Consider the following 25960-nt stretch of genomic DNA (forward strand, 5'->3'; position numbering starts at 1 on the left):
GCTGCCAGAGCTGGCCTGACAGCGGTCCCTTGGGTCCCAACAGGTGTGTTCTCAGTGTTCTCTTCCTTGCTGAACTGAGGGATGATGGTAATGAGTCTTATTTAAAAACAAAACAAAAAAAAAAAAACCCTAGAATTTAGATCCACTAAGCTGAATAAAAATATGGAAAAGGTGTGTCTGCCTATTATTGCTAGCAGAATACTTTTCCATCCTATTATTGTTACAGCTTACTATAGGATGGTGCTGAGCATTGGACAAAAGAAAGCTCTCAGTGAGCCCATCTGCCAAGCTCTCCTTCTCTGACCCCCTCAACTCTGGCTTCCCACGTGTGTAGAAGGGCTGCTCCTAGACCTGACTTGTGACAGGAAAAACATGGAGCAACTAGACATTTGCTCTTTCCGAGAGAGGCAAATTCCATTCTCTCTTAGAGCAACTGTTTTCAAGAATGCCCTACAGGCAGGCCATCTTGTTCTACCTCCCCTTCTTCTTTGCTCTCCCCTCCCCCCAAGAATAAATCTATAAAGTGTTTCGGGACATCTCCTCTATGTGAGGCCTTATGCCTGGAGTTTAAGTCTCTGCCCTTAAGAGTAGACAAGGACATCTAAGGACTTAATAGCACACCACACATGGCTGTCTGGGTCCTGGGCCAAAGAAGCAACCCAGTAATGTGCTGATAAAGGTGGGCAGAGCTCCCTCTGGTGGGGTGAGATTTCTTTGGTCTTTAGAGCATAGTCTGGGGACCTGGGGTGCTGTTCTTGGGGAGGAGGGCCCTGAAGCAGAAAACAAGGTTCCACTAGCTGGGATAGGAGAGAGGAAGTGTAACTGCTGTTCCCTCCTGGCAGTGACACGGGAGGTAGTGAGGGAGGCGTTGGGCGTGTTCTTGATGGTGAGAGTGGGCTAGTGGCACATTTGAGTCTCTTATGTCCACCCTTAAAAATAATGTCTGGTTTTCAAACAACCCAATCAGATTGCAGAATTCCTCTGACATGGTTACTTAACTCTCTGAATTGGTGAAAGTTAATATTAAAGGCCATCTCTCCAGTACTACAAATGAATCTCATCTGTTTCCATCCGTTTCTTTGGAGGCTGGTGTGAAAAATTATAATTTTTACTATGACAATTCTTGCTTGCCAAAGAATTTCTGAAAGGAATTTGAGAGTGTTTTTTTTTTTTTTAATTTCAAACAGTCAGTCTTTTACTAGCTATAGTGACTATAACTCCTTAATCATTCTACAGTGGTTTGGTCATTGTATAATCCAATTGACAGCTTTGCATAATAAAAAATGAGCACTGCAGGTTGCTCTCAAAATGATTAGTAATAAAAAAGGAACTAGAATAATGAAAAGTCTACAAACTAACTCTTCCTATAAGAAGGAAGCCAGGGTTAGTGGTGCATGCTCTAATCCCAGCATTTGGGAGGCTAAAATAAGAGGATTCTCATCAACCTAGCAAAACCCTGTTTCAAAATAAAAATAAAATAGAGTTGGGAGTATATCTTGGAGGTAGAATGCCCTCAGGTTCAATCCTCCATACCACATACAGAAAAAGGAAGGATTCGAATTTCTAAAAAGAAAAAAGCTCAGTACATCTTCTTCCCTGTCAGATGAGAGAATGCTTGCATAGAGAAATTATCTTCAACATTTGAAAGACAGTGGGTACTTGGTGGGTTTGGTAAGGGATTCAGACATCAGGGGGAGGATTGGTTCCAACCCTGAGATTCCATTGCTAAGATTAAATGGGTCTATAAAAATTATATTTTTCAAAGCTCAGGATTCATCATCCGTATGAATAAATATTGCCTTTTTCACAATCTCCCAACACTACAGGACAGGTGACAGTTTGATCCCATCTTTTTGATAAGATTGAGGCTTAGCTAGGGTATGTAAGTTTATCACATCCAAGTCCACACATTAACCTCTCTGCTATGCCATAGGTGCTATGCTGGGTGATGGGATTTAGAGAGACACGGCCCTGACCTTAAGGGATTTATAATTTAGCTCTAGAGTATCACTCATCAAAGGGCCCTAGTAGATTACTTGGTCCCAAAGAATGAGATTCTTATATAGCTACTGACAGCCTGAGATATATCCTAAACCACCTGTTGTTCTACAATGACAGTCGTACTCATACCCAACACTTTTCCACATGTCCCACAGTTTCAAAATTGCACTCTTCAGTCCTTTATTTCTAAGATAAATTAATCTAAAACAATCACTGCCTATTCTTATTTATTTATTTATTTATTTATTTATTTATTTAGTGGTACTGGGGATGGAACCCAAGGGCATTGTACCTCCAAGCTACAACCCCAGGCCTATTTTTTAGTCGTTTTTCTTTTTAAACAGGGTCTCATTGACTTGTGAAGGGCCTCGCTAAGTAGTTGAGGCTGTCTGTGATCCTCCAGTCTCAGCCTTCCGAATACTGGGATTACAAGCGTGTGCTGCCACGCCCGGCTCTCATTTACTTTTTACAGTTATAATTATGCTAATTCAGTCTTCTTGTTGCTGCTCTATATCTGGAATAATATCCGATCTTGACTGAAGAGTGGTCCCTCCATGGTGAGCACTGTCCAAGAAAGGACCCGGGAAGCCAGGAATAGTGGCACATGCCTGTAACCTTAGAACTTGGAGACTGAAACAGGAGGTTCAAGGACACAGGTTCACAGGTTCACAGGTTCAAGGACAGCCTCAGCAAGGCAGTGAGACTCTCAGCTAGAGAAAGACCCTGTTTCAAAAAAATAAAAATTAAAAATTAAAGGGCTAGGGGTATAGTTCAGAATAGAATGTCCCTGGGTTCAATTCCCAGTACCACCAAGAAGAAGGAAGAGGAGGAGGAGAAGGAGAAGGAGACAGAACAAGAGGAAGAGGAGGAGGAGGAAAGAAAGGAAGAAAGAAAGAAAGAAAGAAATGAAGGAAGGAAGGAAGGAAGAAAGAAAGGGAATGGATGAATGGATGGACAGACGGACGGACCTCCCTCTGGCAGGCTTGGGCAGAGAGCCTCCAGGTTTCCTGATCCATAGTTAAATTTGAACACCTTCAATATCCTCAATCCCTTTTTTGTTTATTAGGTTAATGAATGACAAAACAGTCACCCTCAGAGTCACCTCTTTCTGATAATCCTTGTTATTAGCAAGTCCTTGACCTCAAAATGCTAATTTGGGAACTTGAATAGCAGGCTAAAAGAGAAAGGATTATAACTGACAGGGAGCTTTGAAAGGAGCTGCAGCAGAGGAGGAACATGGTTAGAGTGAAGTGTGAGGAGGGCAGGAACGGCGTGGGAAGGCCACGGTCAGGGCCTGTGGTCAGGGAGCGTGAACTAGCGCAGCAGGGTGGAGTGGGGAGCGTTACTGAAACATCACTAAAAGCTACCATACATTTTGTTACAGAAGGTCAAAGAGGTGTCAGGTGTGAACATGGAGCTTCATTTCTCTAAGTAGAGTTCAAGGAGCTGCCAATGAGAGAGTGAGGAACTCGACTGAGGACCCACAGGGACCTTGGCATACACAGGGAAAACACTTCAGCAAACCGTCCAGGAAGAGGCATAGCTAAAGGTTTATTTAGGAAAATTAATATACATTTAAGGGAGAATATAAGCTAACTCAAGAGAGATGATTTGGGGTAAAGCAAGGAATACACATTCAGAGGAGAATTTGGGCCACCTCCAAAGCAAGAAAGCTTTGGAAGAAAGCAAAGGAAGCTGGGGGAGGGGTGGTTCTGAGAAGCTGCATGAGGGTGACATCAATCCCGTGAGCCAAAGATGGCTTGCGGTGGTCTCCACTGTCTGCTCAACAGATAATGCTGAAAGTCCTCTGTTACAGGTTTCTCAAGATACTGTTTCTCTCTTGTTTAAACTATTTATTGAGGTGGTTAAGGAGCAGCACACAGGAAATTACCATATGTGAGTGAGCTTTTGATTAACTTTAAGATTTAAAGATTTCCCTAGAAACAGGAAGTGATAGAGCTGAGAGAATGACTTAGGGAATGGCCAACCGGGAAAAGTGTGCAGAACTTCTGAATTAAAATGTTATTTCCTGCCGGGCGTGGTGGCGCACACTTATAATCCCCGCGCTTGGGAGGCGGAAACAGGAGGATTGCGCAGGTTCAAAGCCAGCCTCGCTGGCTTAAGAGACCCTGTTTCCAGATAAAAATATAAAATAGGTCTGGGAGTATAGCCCAGAGAAGGGTTTCATCCCCAGTACCACCAAAAAAAAAAAAAAAAAGTTATTTCCTTCTCTTCCCTTTATGTCTCCTTTCTACCTATTTATTTCTCCAATGTACCTCAGAATTAAAGTCATCTGGAATTGGGCATGGTGTTACCCACCTATAATTCCAATTCGTGGAAAGTTGGGAGATGGGAAGCCTCAGCAACTTAGTGAGACCTTATTTTCAGATAAGAAAATTAAATAGGGTTAGGGTTTAGCTTGGAGATAGAATAGTTAAATCCCCCACCATCACAAAAAAATAATAATAAAATAAGGTTCAAAAGTAGAATGCCCCTGGATACCAAAACAAGCAAACAGAGAAAATAAAACAAAATAATTAGCTGGGTGTGGTGGTACACTCATGTAGTCCTAATACTTGGGATGGTGAGATAGAAGGATCTCAAGTTCAAAGACAGCCTCAGCAATAAAATAAAACTCGTTTTCAAATAACAAATGAAAAGGGGCTGTGAATATAGCTTGGAATGTAGAATGCCCCTGAGCTCAATCCTCAGCATCACAAAAAATAAAGACACGTGGGCAGAGTGGAGGGCTTGCCAAACACACGGATATCGGGTCTTGTTCACCCATTTTAATTCAGAATTTGGAGTTGACTGTGTCTGTGTTGTAAAGAGAACCCCAGGTGATTTTTAAGCACCTTCAAGTTCAGAACCTCTGGCAAGTTGCAAGCCTTGCTGACCAATAGAACGCTACTCCACATACGTTCTCCACATGAATACCAGTAGAACACCACTCCACCGCAGAATGCATCACAGAGCACACTGACTCTCTCAGGGAGGTGACAGTCACCCCCATCTTGGCTTGGCGGGAACAGACAGGTGCAGGGTGGCTGCAGGCATTGGGGCCCAGGGTTGGGGGGCAACTGATACTTGGGGTCTTCTGGACTCTTTCATGCTTCTGCCCAGCTTCAGGTCTATGGAGAAAAAGGATTACAGTTCTCAGGGAAAGGGGAATCTATCTGCACCTGCTGATGAGTTTTAGCTCAGCCTCGGAAAAGTGATGGCTTCTCCTGCCATAAAAAGACATTTATTTTGATCATACTTGTTCCAAAGAGAGGACAGAAAATGAGGACTGGTAATTGGGCATTTCAAGGAGCGCCCGCATGCTCTCCAGTCACAGGCTGAGAGGGCGCTGGGAAGTACTGCCTGTCCCCCTCTGGAGCCGATGCTTGCGTGCTGTGTGAGTAGACAGAGATGATGCTCAGACGGGCTCTCCTGGGTACTCTTCCACATTGTGTGTACTTGAGCCTTTAACAGCTGATGTGTTAGAGACACTTGATAGCACACAAACACTCCACCACCGACCTCAGCATAATGGTTTCCTAAATGGGGAGGAGATACGGGGCTGCGGCCCTGGGAAATAGGATTTGAGAGGGAGGAGTGTACTTAAAACATCAAATGCCTTGCTTGTCAAATTATGGTACAGACTTAATAGCCTATTTTGGAATAGATGATTTAACAAAGAAAGCCAGATAAGGGAATCAGGGTGAGGATTCTGATTTGCCACTTGCTTGCAAAACATCTCCATTTCCTTTCCTGGGTGTGTTGTTGTTGTTGTTGTTGTTGTTGTTGTTTTGTGGTTGTGTTTTTTTTGGTTTTTTTAGCTGTACAGGAATTTCTAAAATCATATTTATTGAGTCCACTTACTCATTTATTCTGCAAATGCTCATTGATAGCACAGCAGTGAGCCAAACAAAGCCCCTGGCCACACAGGGCTTACTCTGGGGTAGAAATGAAGGCACCCAACCTACTCATGTACTTGTCTGCCATCTAGTGACAGCCAATGATGTATAAGTGGGTGCAGGATGAATACACCCTGGCGAGAGCTTAAGAAGAGGGTCCATCCATATGGAACAGGACCTACTAAGTCCTGAAGATTGGAATGGCCTCCAATTAATTCAGTTGCATTGAAGGACACTGAATAGATCTGTTCAGAGATAACCAATAGTTTTCTTCAAAAAGACTTTTCCCTTCTCCTTGGCAGCTAGAAAGGACTCTATCTTGCCCTGAAAAGCATTCAGTCTTGATTGTATACTGGTTGGAATAAACACAATTAGATGAGGAAGAAAGGGGGTGATTAAGAAATTATGCATAATGGCTGTTAGATCGGCTCCGGATCTGGTTCAGGATGTGAGTATCTCTTAGAAAAAGCTGTTCTGGGAAAGGACTCATTTCTAGTTGAAACACTGTGGTAGGAGAGAGGAGACAGAACTTTACAAGTTGTTGTAAAACTGTCTGCCTGGTGTAGTAGCAAGCTTGGGCCGACCTGTGCTATTTTGGGGAAAAATTTGACTGCTATTTGATAGGGCAAAATTTAACTTCTCCAGAGCAGGGTGGACAAACTTCTCCCGAGACAGTAGGGTGGGAGCCTCCACCACACAGGTACACAGGTGCACAGGTACGCAGGTGCACACGTATGCAGTTTATTCAGTGCCTGTCCCCCAGGCATGAGTCCAGAAAGGATGCTGCGTAGTTGGGGAGGGGAGCGAGGAAGCCCCATATTCCCTTCATTCCCCTGGGAGCTTCCTGCTAGGGGGGGAGAGAGTGGGGTAGCCAAGACACAGAGAACTTTGAATGTAGACTGTGAGGACCGGGAGATGGAGTTGTGGTGGGAATAGGGAGAAGGTGACTTGACTTGGAGAGATCGACTTGAGTTCGGTTGAACTTGTACTAAGGACCCAACCGCTCCATATCCAGTGCAGCGCTGTGCCCTGGGATTACAGGAGACTAGTGGGAGAGACAGGCCTATGAGCCATAATTGTGGTTTGAACAGAAGTAGAGAAGAGCCACGGCTGCCCTCCCACCAAGCCTGGATGAGTTATTAAAGGAGGGAGGACTTCCATAGCCAGGGGTTTTGAGGTAGAACTTAAAAGATGAGAAAGACACCTCCTGGGAAGCAGGTACAGGGAGAAAAGGGGTATGACAGTGTAGGCGACAGGAAACCCGTGAGCACAGACCTCAGGAGATGAGAAGCAGCCTCTGAGGAGCTGAGGGCTGAGGCGGGAGCCCGAGAGGCATCCAGAGCTAGCAGGGCAGGCCCACGGATCTTGTGGGCATTGCATGCCAGGTTAACAGGCCTCTCAGAAACAACCACAGCGGAAATCCCAGGCAAGAGTGGATGAGTTAATTCCATCTGATCTGAGGTTGTATTGTTAAAAAATGGATTTGGTATTAGTGATTTTTTTTATTATGATCCAGCCAGATTAGCAACTTATAATTTATCTTTAAAGTTTAATATATAAGTTACTCTTTTGAGTACATCTGGCATATGTTGCCAGAACTGGATGGACAGCTCTCATTGGAGGCCCCTTCCCACTCAAGTGCAGGGCTGCAACTGTCACTTATCAAAACCAGAACATAAATGTGGAATGAGAAAAAGAACCCTAAGAAAAACCTGTCACCCCTATGCTGCCCCTACTACTCTCTTGCTTCTGTGCCAGGGACCGGTTCTGCCTTCCACCCAGTTCTCCTGGCCCTGGCCCTCCCGGCAGCTGCTTGCCTCTCTGTGCACCTCACACCCAGGCACCAATCCTGGCAGCTCTTTCTCTAAATCTGTCTCCCCATGATCACTGCCACTGGCCTTGTCTGAGCCACACTTACCATTTGTCAGAATTCCTGCCTTTGCCTGTTCTCCCATCTCCACTCTTTGCTTCTCTCCCATTGAATCTCCATAAAGCAGTAAGAGCAATATTTTTTAAAATATTCATTTATTTGTTTTTGTTCTGGAGATTGAACCCAGGGGCATTCTACCTCTGAGCTACACCCCCAGCCCAATTTTATATTTTATGTTGAAACAGGGTCTCACTAAGTTGTGGAGGGCCTCGCTAAGTGGCTGAGGCTGGCCTCGAACCTGAGATCCTCTGTGTCAGCCCAGAGCAATACTTTAAAAAAAAAATACTTTTAGCCGGGCGTGGTGGCACACACTTGTAATCCCCGAGCTTGGGAGGCGGAGACAGGAGGATCACGCTGGTTCAAAGCCAGCCTTGCTGGCTTAAGAGACCCTATTTCCAAATAAAAATATATATATATAAGAAGTAGGTCTGGGAAGTGTAGCCCAGAGGTAGAAGGGTTTTCAGGAACCCCAGTACCACCAAAAAAAAACCCTTTTATTGGTGTGGTATAATTACATATCATAGTGAGGTTCAAAGTGATATAGACATACAAGCATACGGCACTTGGTGTGTTTCCTTTGGGATCTCACCCTGCTACCCACCCCTCCTCGTATGTGTAGTGAGATTTGCAGTGATACCTTCATCCCTGAACCTCACACTATTTGAACTGTGTCCTTCATCAGTTCTCCTTTCTCCCCTCCCACCCCCCTCTCCCAACCTCCTCCCACTCTTCTACTGGTCTCTCTCCTTCTTTATCTGAGGTCCTTCTTGTTTCCTATTTTCTCTCTACTTTTTACATATGAGAGAAAACATACCACCCTTGAATGTGAGACTGACTGACCTCAGCATAGTTTTCCTTAGTTCCATCTACTTTCCTCCAAATGACATACTTTTGTTCTCCTTTGTGGCCGAGTAAAATTCCATTGTTTGTATATACCACATTTTTGCCATCCATTCACCTGTTGGTGCCATAATTTGGCTATAGTAAATTGTGCTGCTATAAACATGTAGACATAGGTATCACTACAGTACTCTGACCTGACTTCTTTTGGAAAGAGACTGTGGAGTGCTATAGCGGGGTCATAGGGTGGTTCCACTCCTAGTCTTTTGAGGAACCTCCATACTAGTCTCCACAGTGGTTGTACTAATTTGCAATACTTTCTAAATGGGAGTCTGACGGCATCTTGCACGTCCTTACAACCTTGCAGCGGTTCTCAGGGTGAACACCGGACTCTCGTTCAGCATGCCAGGCTCACCGCAGCCTGGTTTGTCTTTCTTCAGGCCCGTTTCCTGCCTGCTCCCTACCCAGGCCCTGCTGCTCTCTCCTAACTTAGTTAAGTTCACTTTCTGTCAGATCTCAACCAAGCCTCACTTCTGAGAGCCCTTCCCTAATCCCCAGCTAGGATGCATCCTCTCTGGTGCTCCTCGTCTTCATAGGAGTTCATGATTTTGTGAATAATGCTTGTTATCTCTGTACACTGAATTCCTGAAATCAGTGCCACGCTGCCTGAAAGCTGCTCTTGTGCCTGGTACGAAGGCACAGTAACATATCTGGATATGTTAGTACTTATATTCCACACGTGCAAAAACAAAAGGGTAAAACATCCAGTGTTGAAAAATGCTTAAATACCATTTAAAGCCAGTAGACATGAATAACGACCGTCCTATACTACTCTGACTCTAATTGGTCCCTGAGTGTTTTAAATATAACCTTAGAGATGAGAGAACTTAAACAAGGAACATTACAAGGGGTACCTAGATGGGTGTGTATGCTTAAGTAAGATCCAGTGTTGGCTAGAAAGTCAACTTATTCTTCGTCTAGTGATGTTCAGATACTGGGGCTTGGCACATGCTAACTGGACTTAGAAAAACTGATGAATGTCCTGCCTGGTGCAGTGGAGCACAGCTGTCATCCCAGTACTTGGGAGTCTGAGAAAGAGGATCACAGGTTCAAGGTTAACCTCAGCAACCTTGAGACCCTCAGCAGCTTAGCAAGATTCTGCTTCAAAATAAAAAATAAGAAGGATGGAGGCCCAGAATTCTGATGTGCTCATGAATTTCAAGCTGTGCAGAATCCATCTGGAGAGCTGGATCATGTTCCCAGGGCTGAAGGACACGGAGTCAGGATCAAGGAGCTTGTGGTGTAAATGTGTGCGTCACTCACTGCGGACTCCAAAAGCACTGTCTGAAGCAAAATGAGCGGAAATCAGCATTTTAACAATACCTTGTGTATTGTTATGTTTATCCATCTTTGAGTACATTTCAGTCTTTTTATATTACAAAAGTAATTTGTTTACTTACTAAATCATTTGCTTTTTTTGTTAAATCAATTCCTACTAGTCCCTGAATCCTTGTACAAATTACACATATTTTCCCAACAGCTTCAGTTCTCCTGGCAGAAGCTGGACCAAGTGGTAGCAATACGGTGTCACAGAACAAAGTTCTGTTTAAACTGAGTAAGAGCTTCTCAAATATGAAATAATAGGGTTTTAAGTGGTGAAGGCATAGCTAATGAAATAAAACAGTGCCACTAACTGAAAATTAATTGATGTTTTAAAGAAAGAGGAATAACTTATAAAGGAAACAGATTGCTTTAAAAATAAAGGTTTAAGTCAGGCACACGCTTGTAATCCTGGCATTCAGGAGGATGAGACATGAGAATCCGGGTTGTGGTAATCCTCAGCTACTTAGTGAGGTTCTTTGCAACTCATGAGATCCTGTTTCAAAATAAAGAATAAAAAATAGGGCCGGGATGTAGCTCAAAGGTAGAATGCCCCTGGGTTCCATCCCCAGTACCAGAGAGTGAGAAAAAATAAGAGAGAGACGCCGGGTGTGGTGGCGCACGCTTGTAATCCCCGCGCTTGGGAGGCTGAGACAGGAGGATCACACGGGTCGAAGCCAGCCTCAGCTACTTAGTGAGGCTCAGCAACTTAGTGAGACCCTGTTTCCAAATAAAATATAAAAAAGGTCTGGGAGTATAGCCCGGAGGTAGAAAGCCTCTGGGTTCCACCCCCAGTACCACCAAAAATAAATAAAAAAATAAAAAATAAAGGTTTACAAGTTGTGAAATTGCCCTCAGGAAGTATAAAGATGGGCTGTGTGTGAACTAGTGGATGAAAATATTCTTGTTCAACCAATGTGCTTTAGAATAACCAATTTTCTTAAAGCTAAAATTTTTTAAATTAAATAAAATTAAGCTTGTAAAATTATTAGAAGATGAACAGGTCGTACTTAATTGCTTAAAAGCTAAATTTTTTTTAAAAAATCTGAAAAATCTGTCATAAATTCCAAAGCATTCATGAAATGTTATAACTCTTTTATATGCAAAAATCCTCAAACCTCAACTTATTCTCAGAAGCATTTAACAAAAATTTAAATATGCATCAAAATTCTAAAACTTTGCTATACTTGCTAAACAATGTATGAAAAACTTTACGACGAGAAATTTTTTTGACATTGAATGCTGAAACTTATAATTGCCCCTATGAAACAGAATTGTGGGATCTAATTGTGGCATCCAAGCAAAAATATACTCTCCTGATTTTTTTTTTTTCTGGTTGAAATTTCACCATAAGTAATTCTAGAAAAATGTATGCTTTTCTAAGTAAGGAACACGGAGAGTTCATTTCCCTGTTGCTTTGCAGTGTGTGCAGAAGGTGGAAATCCAGGACTATCACCATTTCTTCTTACATAATTGCCTACAGGATTTTTTAAAAATATATTGCCAGAATGTTATATAAAGTGTTTGGGATATCCATACCTAATGTTTTGATAAATGGTCACTTATGAAAAACAAACTTCATCATTGTAATGGACAGTTACCTGATCTCACATCCTCATTACCTGGATGCTCATTGAACCTTATTTTTATATTAGCACAATCTATCTCTGAGCTAACACCGTCTTTCTATGGACTTTGTGATATTGGCACTGAAGACTCTGAAGGCTTCTGTACTTTGCAGGCATTAATTTTAGGCTAAATGTCAGAGAAAGTGAAGCCAAAGGCTAGATCTGTAGAGCCAGATCCAATACCTGTGGTCCACAGAATTATCTGGTCTACCTCTGCTTCTGACAGGATAATTTGTTTAACAAGCAGAGGGATCGATTGAAGCATCCTTTCATTCAAAACACTATCCAAAAAATCCTAAAATCTGAGAAGGCCAGCTGGGCAGGGCTGAATTGGGATATATGCCTAAGTTCCCAGCGACTTAGGAGGCCAAGGTAGGAGGATTGCGATTTGGAGGCCTCCCTTGGCAACTTAGTGAGACCCTCCTCAAAATAAAAACTTAAAAGTTATGAATAAAAAGTAAAAGTCTAGAGATTTAGCTCAGTTGTGGAGCTCCCCTGGATTCCATCTCTAGTATAACACAACAAACACTGAATAAATAAAATCTGAATGAAGCAATTACACCATTAATCAAATGTTTAGTTAATTACTAGTAAAGTGGGAGTGGAATGGGTTCAGTTGAGTGTTGGATCTTAACAGGTGTCTGTGTTATAATTCTGATTTAATCATAACCACCAGATTTACTGAGTACCGACTCTTCATAATGAGCTGTCTAGCTTTTCCCCGGGATGCACGTGTTTTGTAACGCCAACTGTGGGGATGCAAAGTGTATGTGAAGGCTTTTGACCGTCCTGCATTTCAAAGCTTTTGCTAAGGGTTTCTGTGCCCCCTCCCAGGTGCCCCTTACACACTCACCTCTGTGCACCTCCTCACTGCCCCGCCACAGCCTCAGCCACCTCTGCTTCAAGGAAAATTTCTTTAGGTCAAATCACCAGATGTTTAATCCTGGAAGATGGCATCTCTACTACTTTCTAGGAGAACCAGGGATGTTAAAGACCTTACGATGCAAAGACCTTAATTTTTAGGTTGGTTGGTTGGTTGAAGTTGTTGGTTGGAGGAGAGAATTGGAAAGAAGCCAGAGATGGCTGTTGTCCTTGGGACATGCTATTGTGATCCCCAGGAGCACCAGGTGGTGGGACCCCCCAGGACTGGTCACCACTGTCATACCTTTGTGGGGCAATGAGGGTGAGGGTCAAAATACTGCCAAAGTCCTGCCAATGTGTCTCACTTTATATGGTTGGCGTAGAGGCAGTAAAGGGCTTAAACTGTGCCTGACAGCCTATGTAGCTCATTTAAAACAAAAGTTAGCTCACATCCCTGCAGTCAATCACCAAACCAAAAACAAACAGAAAGCAAATTATGTAAAATGATGGGCTAATTAAGGGTAAGAAAGCTGAGAGAATAATAGGATAATATTCTGGAGAACAAAGAGGCTGAGTTTAACGCCGGGCGTGGTGGCGCACGCTTGTAATCCCCGAGCTTGGGAGGCGGAGACAGGAGGATCTCGCAGGTCTGAAGCCAGCCTCACTGGCTTAAGAGACTCTGTTTCCAAATAAAAAATATATTTAAAAAAATAGGTGTCTGGGAGTGTAGCCCAGAGGTAGAAGGGTTTCCAGGAACCCCAGTGCCACAAAAATAAATAAATAAATAAATAAATAAATAAATAAATAAAGGCTGAATTTAGTTAAGGGTGGGACTGTTACGCTGGCAATGACCATGCTGAAATTCTTGCATTCACAGTGGGTTAAACTTTTCCACCTAGACTGTTTTCTCCTAGGGCTGAAGGAGTTGGGAAGGATGGTAGCCATTGCATATGTTGTCAAGTTTCTTTTCTTCTTCTGGGAAGTCACTGTTTCTATTTTCCTTCTCTTACCAGGTGTTGGACTGGATTGAAAACCATGGTGAGGCCTTTCTCAGCAAACACACTGGGGTCGGGAAGTCCCTGCACCGAGCACGGGCCCTGCAGAAGAGGCACGATGACTTTGAAGAAGTGGCTCAGGTGAGATGCTGTGTGTGTGTGTGTGTGTGTGTGTGTGTGTGTGTGTGTGTGCGCGCGCGCGCGCGCGCGCGCGCGCACATGCAGCTTTGGTGTTGATAGAAGTGCACTGGGGCTAGGTTGAAATCTTGTGGCTACAAATCCTGATGCAAGGAGGCCTTTGTCTTCTCTCAGATCACTCGGTGAATGACAAATAGTTTCCCAAATTTATGGTTTTCAGGGAAAATCTTCCTGCCAGCATGATCTAAAAATGCCTTGTTACAGGTGGTGCTGGCGGGAGGGTGACATTATTAGAACCATCATCAACCCAGGGCTACTGCTTTGACTGTCACTGCTGGTGAGTAGGAGCTGAAAATTACCCTGGCTCTGCTTGCAAAGCTGTGCGCCTTCCAGGACTGGAGGAAGAAAAAGCACCATCGCCAGCCACACACCCGCAGGGCAGAAGTCTCCCAGAGAAGGTGTCGTGGGGTCCCTTGCACAACATTTAGTCTGCAGTCTGCACAGTGTTCTATCTTTTAGCCTAGATGCACACATGATCCGAAAGGAGCAGTTTAATAACATATGCAAAGAGGCAGTCTGAGAGGCCCCGATCATTTGTCTAATGACAGAATTGCATCTAAGAATTTCTTTTCAGAGCCTTCATCTCAAAATTTACCTTAACTGGGTTACATTTTTCTATTGGGGAGTTTTCCAAATATACCCTAAAACTCTTCATCTTCAAGATGAAATTTTGTTGTCAAGTGATTTTTGTCAGGGGCGATCAGTTGCAATAGAAAACATTCCTCTGGTGAAGGTTAGGGAGCTATCTAAATGGAAAGAGGGGTGGATGCTGATGATTGAGGCTGTTTCAGCTAGGGCTGGCAAGGAGCCCACAAGACGGGCAGCCTGCAACATGGGCGCAACACTGGGTGTGATTAAGAGCCCCAGCCCCAGACAGACATGTGTGACGGGTTCAACAACAGAGGGCCTACCAAGACCCAAAGGAGGAGAAGAAAGCTTTGGAGCATTGCCACATCTCTAGAAGAGCTACAAGAATATGCTAAAAAGAGAGAGGCCCTATAGGAGCTGAGAAGCCGTGTCTACAGTGGCCTGAACTCAGGGAATGCGGGTGGTTTGGACCCACCTGTGGGATGAGGAAAGCTGTATATGGAACCCTTGTGTGTAGCTGATGCAGCTGTAAAATGATGCAGCCGCTGTGGAGAGTAGTATGAAGGCCTCTCAAAAAATTAAATTAAGCCGGGTGTGGTGGTGCAGTTTGTAATTCCAGCGCTTGGGAGGCTGAGACAGGAGGATTGCACAGGTTCAAAGCCAGCCTCAGCTACTTATTGAGGCTCTCAGCAACTTAGTGAGACCCTGTTTCTAAATACAGTATAAAATAGGTCTGGGAGAATAGCCCAGGGGTATAAAAGCCCCTGGGTTTCACCCCCAGTACCACACACAAAAAAATTAAAATAGAATTACCATAAGATCTAGCAATTCCATTCGGTATATTTCCCCAAAAAGTGACATTAGAGACTCGAATAGATATTTGTATACCCATGTTCATAGCAGCATTATTCACAATAGCCAAAAACAACCCAATTGTCCATCAGTGGGTGTATAGATACACTCAAGGGCCTGTCATTTTTGTGTGTGGTTTTACTTAAGCAAATGTTGCTCTCCTTCTCCAGACTCCTCCTCTATCTTTTCACTGATGCCTGTTACGTGGGACAATGCCTTTCATTTATCAGCAAAGACATATTAACATACATTCATACTCAAGGACGAAGGACACATTTTTAGAAGATATGGTTAGTGGCTCAGCTGAGATTATCCAGGTCTGTTAGACTCCAGAGTCGTAATCTTACCTTCAGTCCATACATGCTCAATCTCTCTCTCTCTCTCTCTCTCTCTCTCTCTCTCTCTCTCTCTCTCTCTCTCTCTCCCTCCCTCCCTCCCTCCCTCCCTCCCTCCCTCCCTCCCTCCCTCTGGCAGTAACCTCCAAGCTACTCTCTCAGTCCTTTTAATTATTTTTAATTTGGGAACAGGGCCTTGCCGAGTTGCTAAGGGTTTCATTAAGTGGCAGAGACTGGCCTGCCTTGAACTTGTGATCCTCCTGACTCAGCCCCCCAAGTTTAGGGAGGCTCCTAAGTGTAACATGTGCTACAACACCTAGCATGCTGCCCTTCTTTATTGAGGTATTATTATTGAGGTATTATTGAACTGGGTATAAAATTCTTTTCTGAGTATCTGCTTGTACTTGGAATGTGCAGAATAAAGAGTGAGAATGGAGAGAGGGGATACTGCTGTTCCATCCTGTCTGATATACATTAAGACTTTTCTCTGGCCCTGCCAATAAGCAGTCCATTCATATAACCCTCATCTCCCCGCTTCTGCTTTTAGACTGTATCTTTCTGAGAGAGAAGAGAGTTTCAACTTCCCAAAGGTCCATGCTTTAGGAGTAACTGTCCTCTGTAAAGGAGAACAGTGTACATTAAAAGGGGAGAAACTAACTGGGGGTCATGAAGTCATTGCAGTGCTTTGTGAATGGGCCAGTAGAGGTAGAGCTTGTGGCCTAGATATTAACCTGTCCTGTTTCATTCTACCATTCTCACTCTGGGAAAAGGAGTGGCCATTAGAGCTACCCAGCATCCTGGAATTGCTAGTCCACTTAAGAAAATTCACATGGGCCACAGTGAAGACAGATCAGCAGGTGTCAGGCAGATTGCTGCCATGGCTAAATTCTGTGTGTCCTGACCTCAGTTAATGAGAATAGGGGTGAGGGGGTCTTGAGGAAAGGGTTCTTCTTGCTTTCTTGCTTCTGCTCAAAATTAGGTGAAGACCATTGGGAGGAGTGGGTTTAATCAGGAATTAGAAAATTCTTAAGCAGTGACAAAGAGACACAACAGGAAGCCCAAGCATGGAAACCCTTGTTCTTTGTTTGGGGTTGCCATTTACAAGGAAGAGTTTCACACAGGCCGCAGGGCAGGAGGCTGGGAGTTCTCTTGTGATCAGTACTCTGGTGGGTCATGGTGCTTTCAACTCGGCCATATTATGATTCTTCAACCTGAAGCTGAGTGAGGAGTGAGGGAGGGCTGAGCACCCAGTCTCTGTATTCATGTTCAAAAAATTGCCTTGAGTCGGGGCAGGAAGAGAGCTACCGCATCTCACACAGCTCCCAGAAGTTTGCCCTTCTGCAGGGAAGACCAAGCCCTCATGCAGAGGAAATGGTTATCTCAGTAAAATCCCTGGACAAATGTGTCTCCACTTTGGAATAGTGGGGATACCTGTGATTTGTCACTCTGAGGTAAAGACATTTAAGACAGATATTAAATAGATGTAAATGATAACTGTGAATAATTAACGTGGCAATCCATTATCTGTCATTAAATTTTCTTTTAAATTTTGTGTTCAGTAGCTCATACATTTTAAACAAATTCTTCAAATTCATTTGACAATGAAGAAGTTGGGAGTCCTCAGTGTGTCCTGCAGGTGGCGCTCTTTGAATAGGCTACCCAGGCTAAGCAGCAGGGACACGCACCAGGGGTGGTGATGGCTTGCTGGGGGAGGGGGGGAGCACCAACGATGCAGATGGTGAGGGTCTGAGCAGGGGGAGCACCAGGGGATCTGTGTCAACACATCTTTCTAACCTGAGCTGCTGAGATTGTTGATGCTGACACAGGAGACCTGGGTGCTAACGGAACCACTCATTGTTCTGGTAAATACTTGGCCCAGGTTGCCTATAAAACTTACTAAATGACTCAGGCCATAAAATCAAGCAGGTTTTAAGAGGCACTTATCATTTTTTGTGGAACATTAAGTGTCATTGGAAGCAAAAACAAGTGTAAGAGAGTTGCCGCCTACAGTAGCCTAGTCATCAAGGGAGAGATGTGTCCATATCTGCCCAGGTGGTGGGTTTGAATATGGTACTGTTATGTTGTCCTGAAATATTTACTATTACTTTGGAGGAAAGTACTCAAATGCCTGTGGTTTAGAGAGCAGCTGTGCCTGCTCTGTTAGTGGTCTGCTTTATGGCCTCATTATCTGAAATGCCAGATTTTCTGTGAGCTAAGTTAGTAAAAAATTAGCAAGCATTTACATTCAAATATATATTACCTAAAGTCTCAAACCACCAAATCACATCTAAGCAACTAAGCATGGTAAGGAGCATATTAGTGTAACATTTCTGAAAGAGTAGACAATTTAAGAAAAGATTTAAAGAAATTTTAAAAATGTAAGCACAATTAAGTAGTCCATTTAATAATCTCTGGTTAGTCGTTTTGCTGTATAACATAACACTTGCTTTTTTTTTTCTTTCAAACTTGAACTGAACATATGAAGGAATTGTTTCCCATGTTAAGGATCAAAATAAAACAGGTAGGAATTAAAGGAACACATCTTAGTACATCTATGAGTGATTTGACCACCAGAGATATTCAGAGTGTAATCAGCAAACCTACCATAGCAGTAAGGGCAAAGAGAGTAGGTACTTCATAGAGCTGGTGGCCTGCAGCCTCAGACTTAGACAACAGCTCTCATCAGAACCCCTGTGCCATCAAGCCTCAGCATTGGACACTGCAGCAAACTTAAAAAGACACACATCTTCTGCCTTGAGGAAATCATAATCTAACAAAAGACACATACCGGACATATCCTGTTCTTTAAAGTTCCATGATAGGAGAGGAGAAATAATCCTCTCCCCTGTGGGGTTTCTAGGGAGAATTGCTGGGAAAGCTAGGAAAAACCATTACTTCATCTGGCGATCCGGTAAATATGGCTGCTGCGGGGGTGGCGCAGTGACCTTTGGAGAAAATTCCATCTTCTGTTCTCGCCTGAGACGATGACCGTTATAGCAGCTGCAGATGCAAGCAGAAGGAAAAGGTGGGAGAGCTTAAATAGATGCTTTTTCACACTCCAGCTTCTTAGCAAGGATGAAAGGTTCTTAGGCAGACGAAAAAAGAAGAAAAAAATGAGGAAGAAAGCCAGGGAAATGCAGAAAAGTAATGTCATGAAGTGGGCAAACGAAAGGACGAGAAGCAACGTGGAGCTGAAGGAGGGTCTTGGCCTTTGCCCCCTTGTGACACTTTGCCTATTGGGGTGGTTTCAGGAAATTTGCCCAGGGAGTGCTGGGAAGCTGCTGGCAAGAGCGGACAAGGGAGGGAATCTGTGACCATTCTCAGAAAGAAGCAGAATGTCTTCCGTGTGGGTAACTCCCAGCCAAGGGTGTTGAGGGTCAGTCTGTGCACCTCTCATGTGGAACCTTGGGAGAGAACAGGAGCCATGATCCAAGCTCTCCTGGAGGGCCTACTGTAGACCCTTTATCAAGCTCAGGAGTCGTCCGTCCCCTTCTTGCCGATTCTTACTGGGAACACATGGCACATCCAGAAGACTTTGAGACTGCATTCCCAATGATTTTAAAGTTATAGAAGACCAACCAAAAGATCCAGAAGTAGAGGTGGCGTTTTTATCTCTCGGCCCATGAGACACAGTGACTACAGAAAAGAAGGAAGGCTTTGAAAAACAAATGGCCACCGACGTGGAGTGTTTTAGTTTTCTTGAGAGGCTGGGGTTGTAGCTCAGTGGTAGAGTATTTCCTGGCATGTGTGAGGCCCTGGGTTAGATCCCAACACCACCCAAAAAGAGTATTGTAAAAAGGTTTTCTGGAAGAAGTCCTCCAGAGTCATCATGATGACTTCTGACAAGGGACAGAGTCCATCTTACAAAGTGTGGGAAGAGTATCCATTGGCAGAAAACCTGACTGATGTACATGGAAGGATTTAAGTGGATTTTGACGTGGAAGGAAAAAGTTATCCCAGTAAATCCAGAACCAGAAATATGTCAGGTACCAAACATGTGATATTGAAAGACTTACCTGAGATAAAAATACTCTTAGGCCAAAAACCAAAAGCAAACTATAAAAAAAAATAAAAACAAGATTACAGATTGCAAACTCTCCTTGTAGCCTTCATTTTCTAGACATCAACAAGAGGCATGTGTAACAAATAGTGTGCTTAAACTTTTAATACAAGAAGATAAATCAAATATTCCTGAGATCCTAGGAAATGGAGCTCAAAACTAGAAAATGGCAATAGAAGAGGATTCTTTGTTTAAAAGACTTATTCTAACAGAAGTGGTGAGGATATATCAGGAAGTTTTACTTTTTTTTTTTTTTTTTTGCTGGTCTGGGGATGGAACCCAGAGGCATTCGACCTCCAAGCTACACCCCCTGCCCTATTTTTGATTCAGGATCTCACTGAGTTGCAAAGGGCCTCACTAGGTAGCTGAGGCTGTCCACGAACCACGATCCTCCCGTCTCAGCCTCCTAAATGCTGGGATTACAAGCGTGCACCACCACGCCCGGCTTGGAAGTTTTACATCTTTATAAAATCCACAACCCTGAGAGTAAGTAAGCAATGTGGGGAAATAATTTGAAGATAAAAGAAATGCAAAAAAAAAAAAAGCTCATCATGTTTTGGAGAGGGCCATTGTCTGTTTCAGCAGATGAAGGAAAGAGAAAATGTTATTCTGATATGATTTCAATTCTGGTTCACAAAAAACTGGTAGTGATGAAAGTCTTCAAATTTCCTATCATCTCCTGGAAATTTTGTGACATCATAAAAAAATATATCAGTGAAGTTGGTGAGAGCAAAGGATTTTACGTGGTAGAAAGGAAACATTGAAGAAAACTTCTGAAAGTACTCGTTGTGTCTCAATTTTTGGGAACCTTGACCTTTAGATGCAAGGGTTTAGACTTTATTGTTAGAGCACAGAGGAATCGTGAAGGCTTTTGAGTGATAATATAAATCAAAATATAATCTCTAGATCCAAGAACTAAAAATGTCTCTATATTTGGGCTGCTTCAATTATATATGGAATATTGTGCCTAATTCCAGAAAATGTATTTTCAAAAAGATATTGACAAAATATGCTGCAGTGGTTGGAAGGCTGCCAGGATTGTGAAGTTGAGGGAATTGGATATATTCATTTTTGAGTAAATAATGTTTTCTAGAAGGCAGGAGTGGTGGGTTTTATAGTTGGAGGCTTCCTGTGGAAGAGATAAGAATGAAAGCTACAGTGAAGCCTATTTTAGTTTAATTCAGGTGTAACTTCTAACCCATGGGCTGCTTTCTTATGAGCTGTCCAAAAGTAGAATGGAATGTCTCATAGTATAGTATGCTTCTTATCACTGGAAGTTTTCCAGTAGAGGCAACTTCCCCACCACCACCACCAAGGATTAAACATCCTTAAACCTTTCCCTATTAAAAAGAAATACATAAAAATAAAAGCCACACAAAACATCACTTCTCTGACCTTCTCCTTTCTCTGTTCCTTTTTCCCTCCATAGCTCAAGCTCCTGAGAGAAGGAAGAGTCTTTATTTTCCATCTTTCCTTTCTCACTACCTCTGTACCTTTGGCCTCTGATAGGGTATCTGTCCCCTCTTGCCTATTGGGGTTAATCTTGCCAGAGTCTCAAAGAGACCATTTCTGTTGCTAATCTAAAGGACACTACAGATCTTAATAGGCCTTTTAGACATGTTTGACCCTGTCAGCAACTACCTCCTTTTTAAACTTGCTTTTCCAAAGCCTTCCACGACATGATGCTCCCCTATTCTTATCCTTCCAGCTGGCCCTGCTTAGACTCTTCTCCTGCCCCCAGGATTTCTTCCTCAGCCCTTCTCTTCTTACTTACCAAGCACTCCATGAATGCTTTATTCTCTGTCCCAGCCTCAACATCTATCCCGACTCTGACGGCTCCTAAATCCAGTCCTCATCTCTGATCTTAGCACTGAGCTCCATGTGTATAATAAACCCATTGGTTTTCTGAACACCTCCATTTTAATTTTTCAGAGGGTTCTTAAACTCACTGTCTCCAAAAATTTATTTTATCTTCTCCCTTCCAAAATGCACATCTCATTATGAGACCCACAGATGCTTTCCCACCAGGAACAAATTCAAATTCTTGATTATGGTAAACCCATAGACCTTGGCGGCTTTCCATTGCCGGGTCTGGCTTCCCCTCTACCCTCCACACTCCCTGCCTTGCATCCTATGTCCCTGCTGTCCTGGAGTCTTCCTGACCGTGCCCTGCTCTCAAGTCACAGCGCCATCTCTGAGTCCTTCTCATCCCTAACACTGACTATCCCCTGCTCATCTTTGATACTCACCTCAAGTATTACTCTTCCAGGGATCTCCTTGGTTTGGATCAGGAGCTCCTTTCCCAAGCACACACTTTCTCTGGTTACATCCCTCTTATGGTAGTTATTGTAGTGACTTAATCACTGTTACATTAGCCTTGCTGGACAGTAACCGTCCTGAGAGCAGGACTTTTGTCTCATTGATCTTTTTATTCCAGAACCTAGCATAGTAAGCCAATGTGCAGCTGGCATGTAAAAAATAAGTGAATGGGCAGCATGGAGGGATTTCTTTGTTGGGTACGTATCAGGCCAGATGATCTCTAAGGATGATAAATGACAGGAAGGTGGATTAGATGAATATTCATCAGAACATAGGCCCTAAAACCATATAGCCTAGGAACTGAGTGCCATCCCGATAGAGTAAAGGAGTGGCATGGAGCTGAAGTCAGCCTGAACAGCCTCGCCCAGCGTCTGGCACTTTGAAAGAAGCATCTTTTGAGTCAAATTTTGAGTGAGTTCTTAGAATTCTTTCATATTTTTAATTAAAAAATGAAAAAATTACTTCAGTGGAGACTCTATAGGAAAACGCTTTTGATAAGAGGAAGCTGCAATTCTTACTAGAAGAGGCTTTAGCCCTCTCACTCTGGTAGATTAAATGTGTGTGTAGGTTGTGGGGAGGATCCTTGTTTCATTTGTAAAACTCTCCTTGGTTAGAGATTAACAAGATTAGCCTTTTTCAAAGGGATCTCAAAAGCAGCAACAAAACAAAATTAAAGTAAAAGTACATTGTATATTGATTTTGTGTTCAGTTTACTTATTTTGAGTGCAAGACAACTCATCTAGTCATAGAAACATCCCATCACTTCTTTTGATTCAATATATTGTGCTCACTGATTGTCATTTTTTCTTCTCCCTGTTGCATTAACCCTAAAAGCAACAACAATAATAATAATAACAATAATACCTACTGTGTACTTTCTATGTGTTGGGCACTGTTCTAATTATTTTTCTTATGTTAAACTCATTTAACCCTTACAACATCCTATCAAGTAGGTGTTTTTTGTGTGTGTGTGTGTTTTTTTGCGATACTGGAGATGGAACCCATCTATCTCCAAGTGATATCCTCGGCCCTATTATTTTATTCTTTATTTTGAAACAGGGTCTCACTGAGTTGCAAAAGGCCTCACTAAGTAGCTGAGGCTGTCCACAAACTGCCATCTTTCTGGTCTCAGCCTCCGGAATGCTGGGATTACGAGTGTGTACCACCATGCCCAGTGAAGTAGGTGTTTCTAATTCACGTGTACAGATAAGGAATCTGAGGCAAACAGGTTAGACAATTAGCTCAAGCTGACAGAACCAACAAATGGTGGAAGGGAATTCAGACCCTGGTAGTCTGGCTCCAGAGGACAGGCTCTCAACCACCTTGCTGTATAGTTAGTTTCCTGGTTCAAAATAGCTCTCATGTCTCTGGAACCATGGCTGCTAGGAACCTCAGTTCATCCCAGAACCAGATTCTAGTTCTCTTTCTGTGTTGGCATCTGTGTCATCCCTTAGCTAATTACACATTAGCACTATGGTCACAAGACCACTGAGCAATGCTTTTCCCCACCTTGTCTCTGAGATTTCCCTTGGAGCACAGTAACATTTTTGTGATCCTCCATGGCATTTTTTAATCCAAAAAGTTCATGCGATCCAAGCGTCTGGAAACTCTAAGGCTGGCTTTTTTTTTTTTCTTACCCTGCTTGTCTCCTGTCTGATCTGAAGCACAATTTCAACAGTTGGAGACAACAGGCTCTGCTCTCCGCTGGAGCTTGGCCTATTTAAGAATTGGCTTGGCCAGTATCGAGCCTGAGTCTCCATTTCTATGTTCTGGACCCCACTTGGCTCAGCCCTTGAGGTTGTTTCATCTCTTTCCTTTTACCTCTTGATAAAGTCAAACTATGACTAACTAAATCTACTTTCAGAAACATCCATCCCCCTTGATAGCTCCCTAAGCCCATTTGAGAATCTCTCTCAGTCTGGTTTCTATTGGGCTGTGTTGTGTAGTGAAGAAAAGTTTAGTACTGCATGTGTGTTCATTCTTTCCATTTGCATCTTGTGATAAATACTCTATGAGCCTCAGTGTCTTTGTCTTTGAAATAATAGTGACACCTACCCTGAAGAGTGGTGGGAGGTTTAGAAACAATGCATGGAAAGTGCCTAAGAGAGAATTTGATTCATAGACGATCTTCTCAGCAAATGGCTTCTATGGTAGCAGGTGGTGCTGTGGTAGTGCAGGTGGCTGGTGATGGGGTACATGTAAGTCTCATGCCCAGCCTCGGTTACCAAGCGCAATTGTGTCATCTCTGAAGACTCAGCTTGGTTCGGTCTGCTTATCTATATTTAGGAAGTAAGCCTGTCCTTTGAGATAGCCAGGTTCCAAAGAGATAGGACAGCAACAGGTACTCTCAAAAATGGTCCAAGGAATAAGCATTATGGATGAGGTGGTCACTCAATTTGACCAGCCAGAACCAAGGAAAGTCAAGAGAGTCATGGTATATCCTGTCTGATGGCAAGGCATACTCAGTAGTTGGACCTCCAGGAGCTGACAGTATTCACCGATTAAAGGTAGAGGATGGATAGTTTACATTGGCAAGGATCGTAACAGCTTGCAGGGGTCCAGCCTCTGTGCTGCAATTGAGAGGTGAGATTTCTGGAGCATTGGGCAAGAAAATAGTTGGCTCTTAGGAAGAGAACAAAATTGTAGTTATCAACTGTGGGCAGCAGACAGAGCTAGGTTGGCTGCTGGTAGGATTTGATATGTCTGTGGATAGGATATGCAATTCTGTTTGGTTTCTGTAACTGAGGTGGAGCTGAGGCTGCCACAGGACCCCATAGAAGGGAGAAATGAAGAGAGTCTGTGAATCAAATGAGAGCAGACTGTCCCTTCATAAGGATTCTCTGAAATGGCCATTTTTAGAGGGATGCCAAGCATGTAGCCAGTAGATTTCCCAATGCAATAGCATGTTTACCTTGCACAGTGAGAGTGATACCCAGATGGGAAGAATAGACTTAGTCCTTCAGGAGCACCTTTACAGCCTAGAAATGAAACAGGCAAGGGGTTATGAAAGAAAGCTTCCTCATCTGCCAGTATTGATTCTGAAAGCAAACCATTCAATATGGCAGCCCCTAATAACTAATTTCATCACAAGTCATCCTGCCCAGATTTAGAAACAAAACAAAACAGAATCGACTTCTTTTCTCTCCCTCCTTTTATTGTTTTGGTGGCACTGTCAGTAGGGTGGGCCTCAGAAGGCCCACCTGGCATGTGGAAGCCAGCATCTGTCTATCCTGGGAGTGGGAGTCCAAGAAGAACCGGCACACAGGGAACGTATGCAAGCTCCCAGCAAAGCTATTTTTCCTGCATAAAAAGATCTTGATAAGTACTTGTCAGGTTTTAAACCTACTCTGTAAAGACAAACACACAAGAATAAGTGGTAATAACCGCCAATTATTGAAAACATACTTGTACAAGGAAGATTTCATTTAATCCTTGAAACAACTCTGTAGAAATAGTGTTAATATTTTCCTTGTTTTTCCAGATGAGGCATCGGGCCTAGAGAAAACCATTCGAGTGGAGGAGGAAAGGTCTTAACACAGGCAGGCTGACCCCAGAGCCCACACTTCCAGCCCACACCCATTCAGACAACTAAGAAAACTGGGCTTATTTCACCCTCCTTTTGATTTTTTTTCTAAAGGGAGATTTGTGTTATTTTTATTTTTTTCATTTTTAATTGCAAAGCTCTATACATTTTCAACATAGAAAATACAGACAAACAAAAAGGAACAAAAATAATCTACCCACTCAGTTGTCTAACTGTCTAACAGTTTCTAATACTTGTTGTTTATACATCCAGATATTTCTCCATTTATGTGTATATGGGTACATTTGATAACCAGCTTTGTTCATTTAAAGACATATCCAGAGTAATAAATACATACAGGGTTATTTTTCCTTGCTGGTAAAGGCTTTTATATTAAGGCATCTTATTTGTTTCCAAATCCTAGTAATTTAATAGGCTACTAAAGCCATGTACAAGTGAAAGTGTATAAAGAGAAGAAAAAAAAAGAAAAAAAAAAGCATTGGAAACAGAGGTCTGGGTTAGAGCCAAGCATTCAGAATCTTTCCCCAAGA

The 25960-nt window shown here is 43.0% G+C and overlaps 1 protein-coding gene across 11 annotated transcripts in view; it reads left to right on the top strand.

The window, feature by feature from the left end:
* KALRN (kalirin RhoGEF kinase) overlaps positions 1-25960 on the top strand; it is a gene marked incomplete at both ends in the record, with an annotated part of 686722 nt that overhangs the window by 291033 nt on the left and 369729 nt on the right. For all 11 annotated transcript variants that reach the window (XM_080696283.1, XM_080696287.1, XM_080696289.1 and 8 more), the window contains one exon: positions 13553-13675. In XM_080696283.1, the coding sequence (XP_080552409.1) occupies positions 13553-13675 (123 nt within the window). The remainder of the gene's footprint in view (positions 1-13552; positions 13676-25960) is intronic.

The sequence above is a fragment of the Muscardinus avellanarius genome (genome assembly GCF_963383645.1).
Source record: "Muscardinus avellanarius genome assembly, chromosome: 5".
NCBI classification, from domain to species: Eukaryota; Metazoa; Chordata; class Mammalia; order Rodentia; family Gliridae; genus Muscardinus; species Muscardinus avellanarius.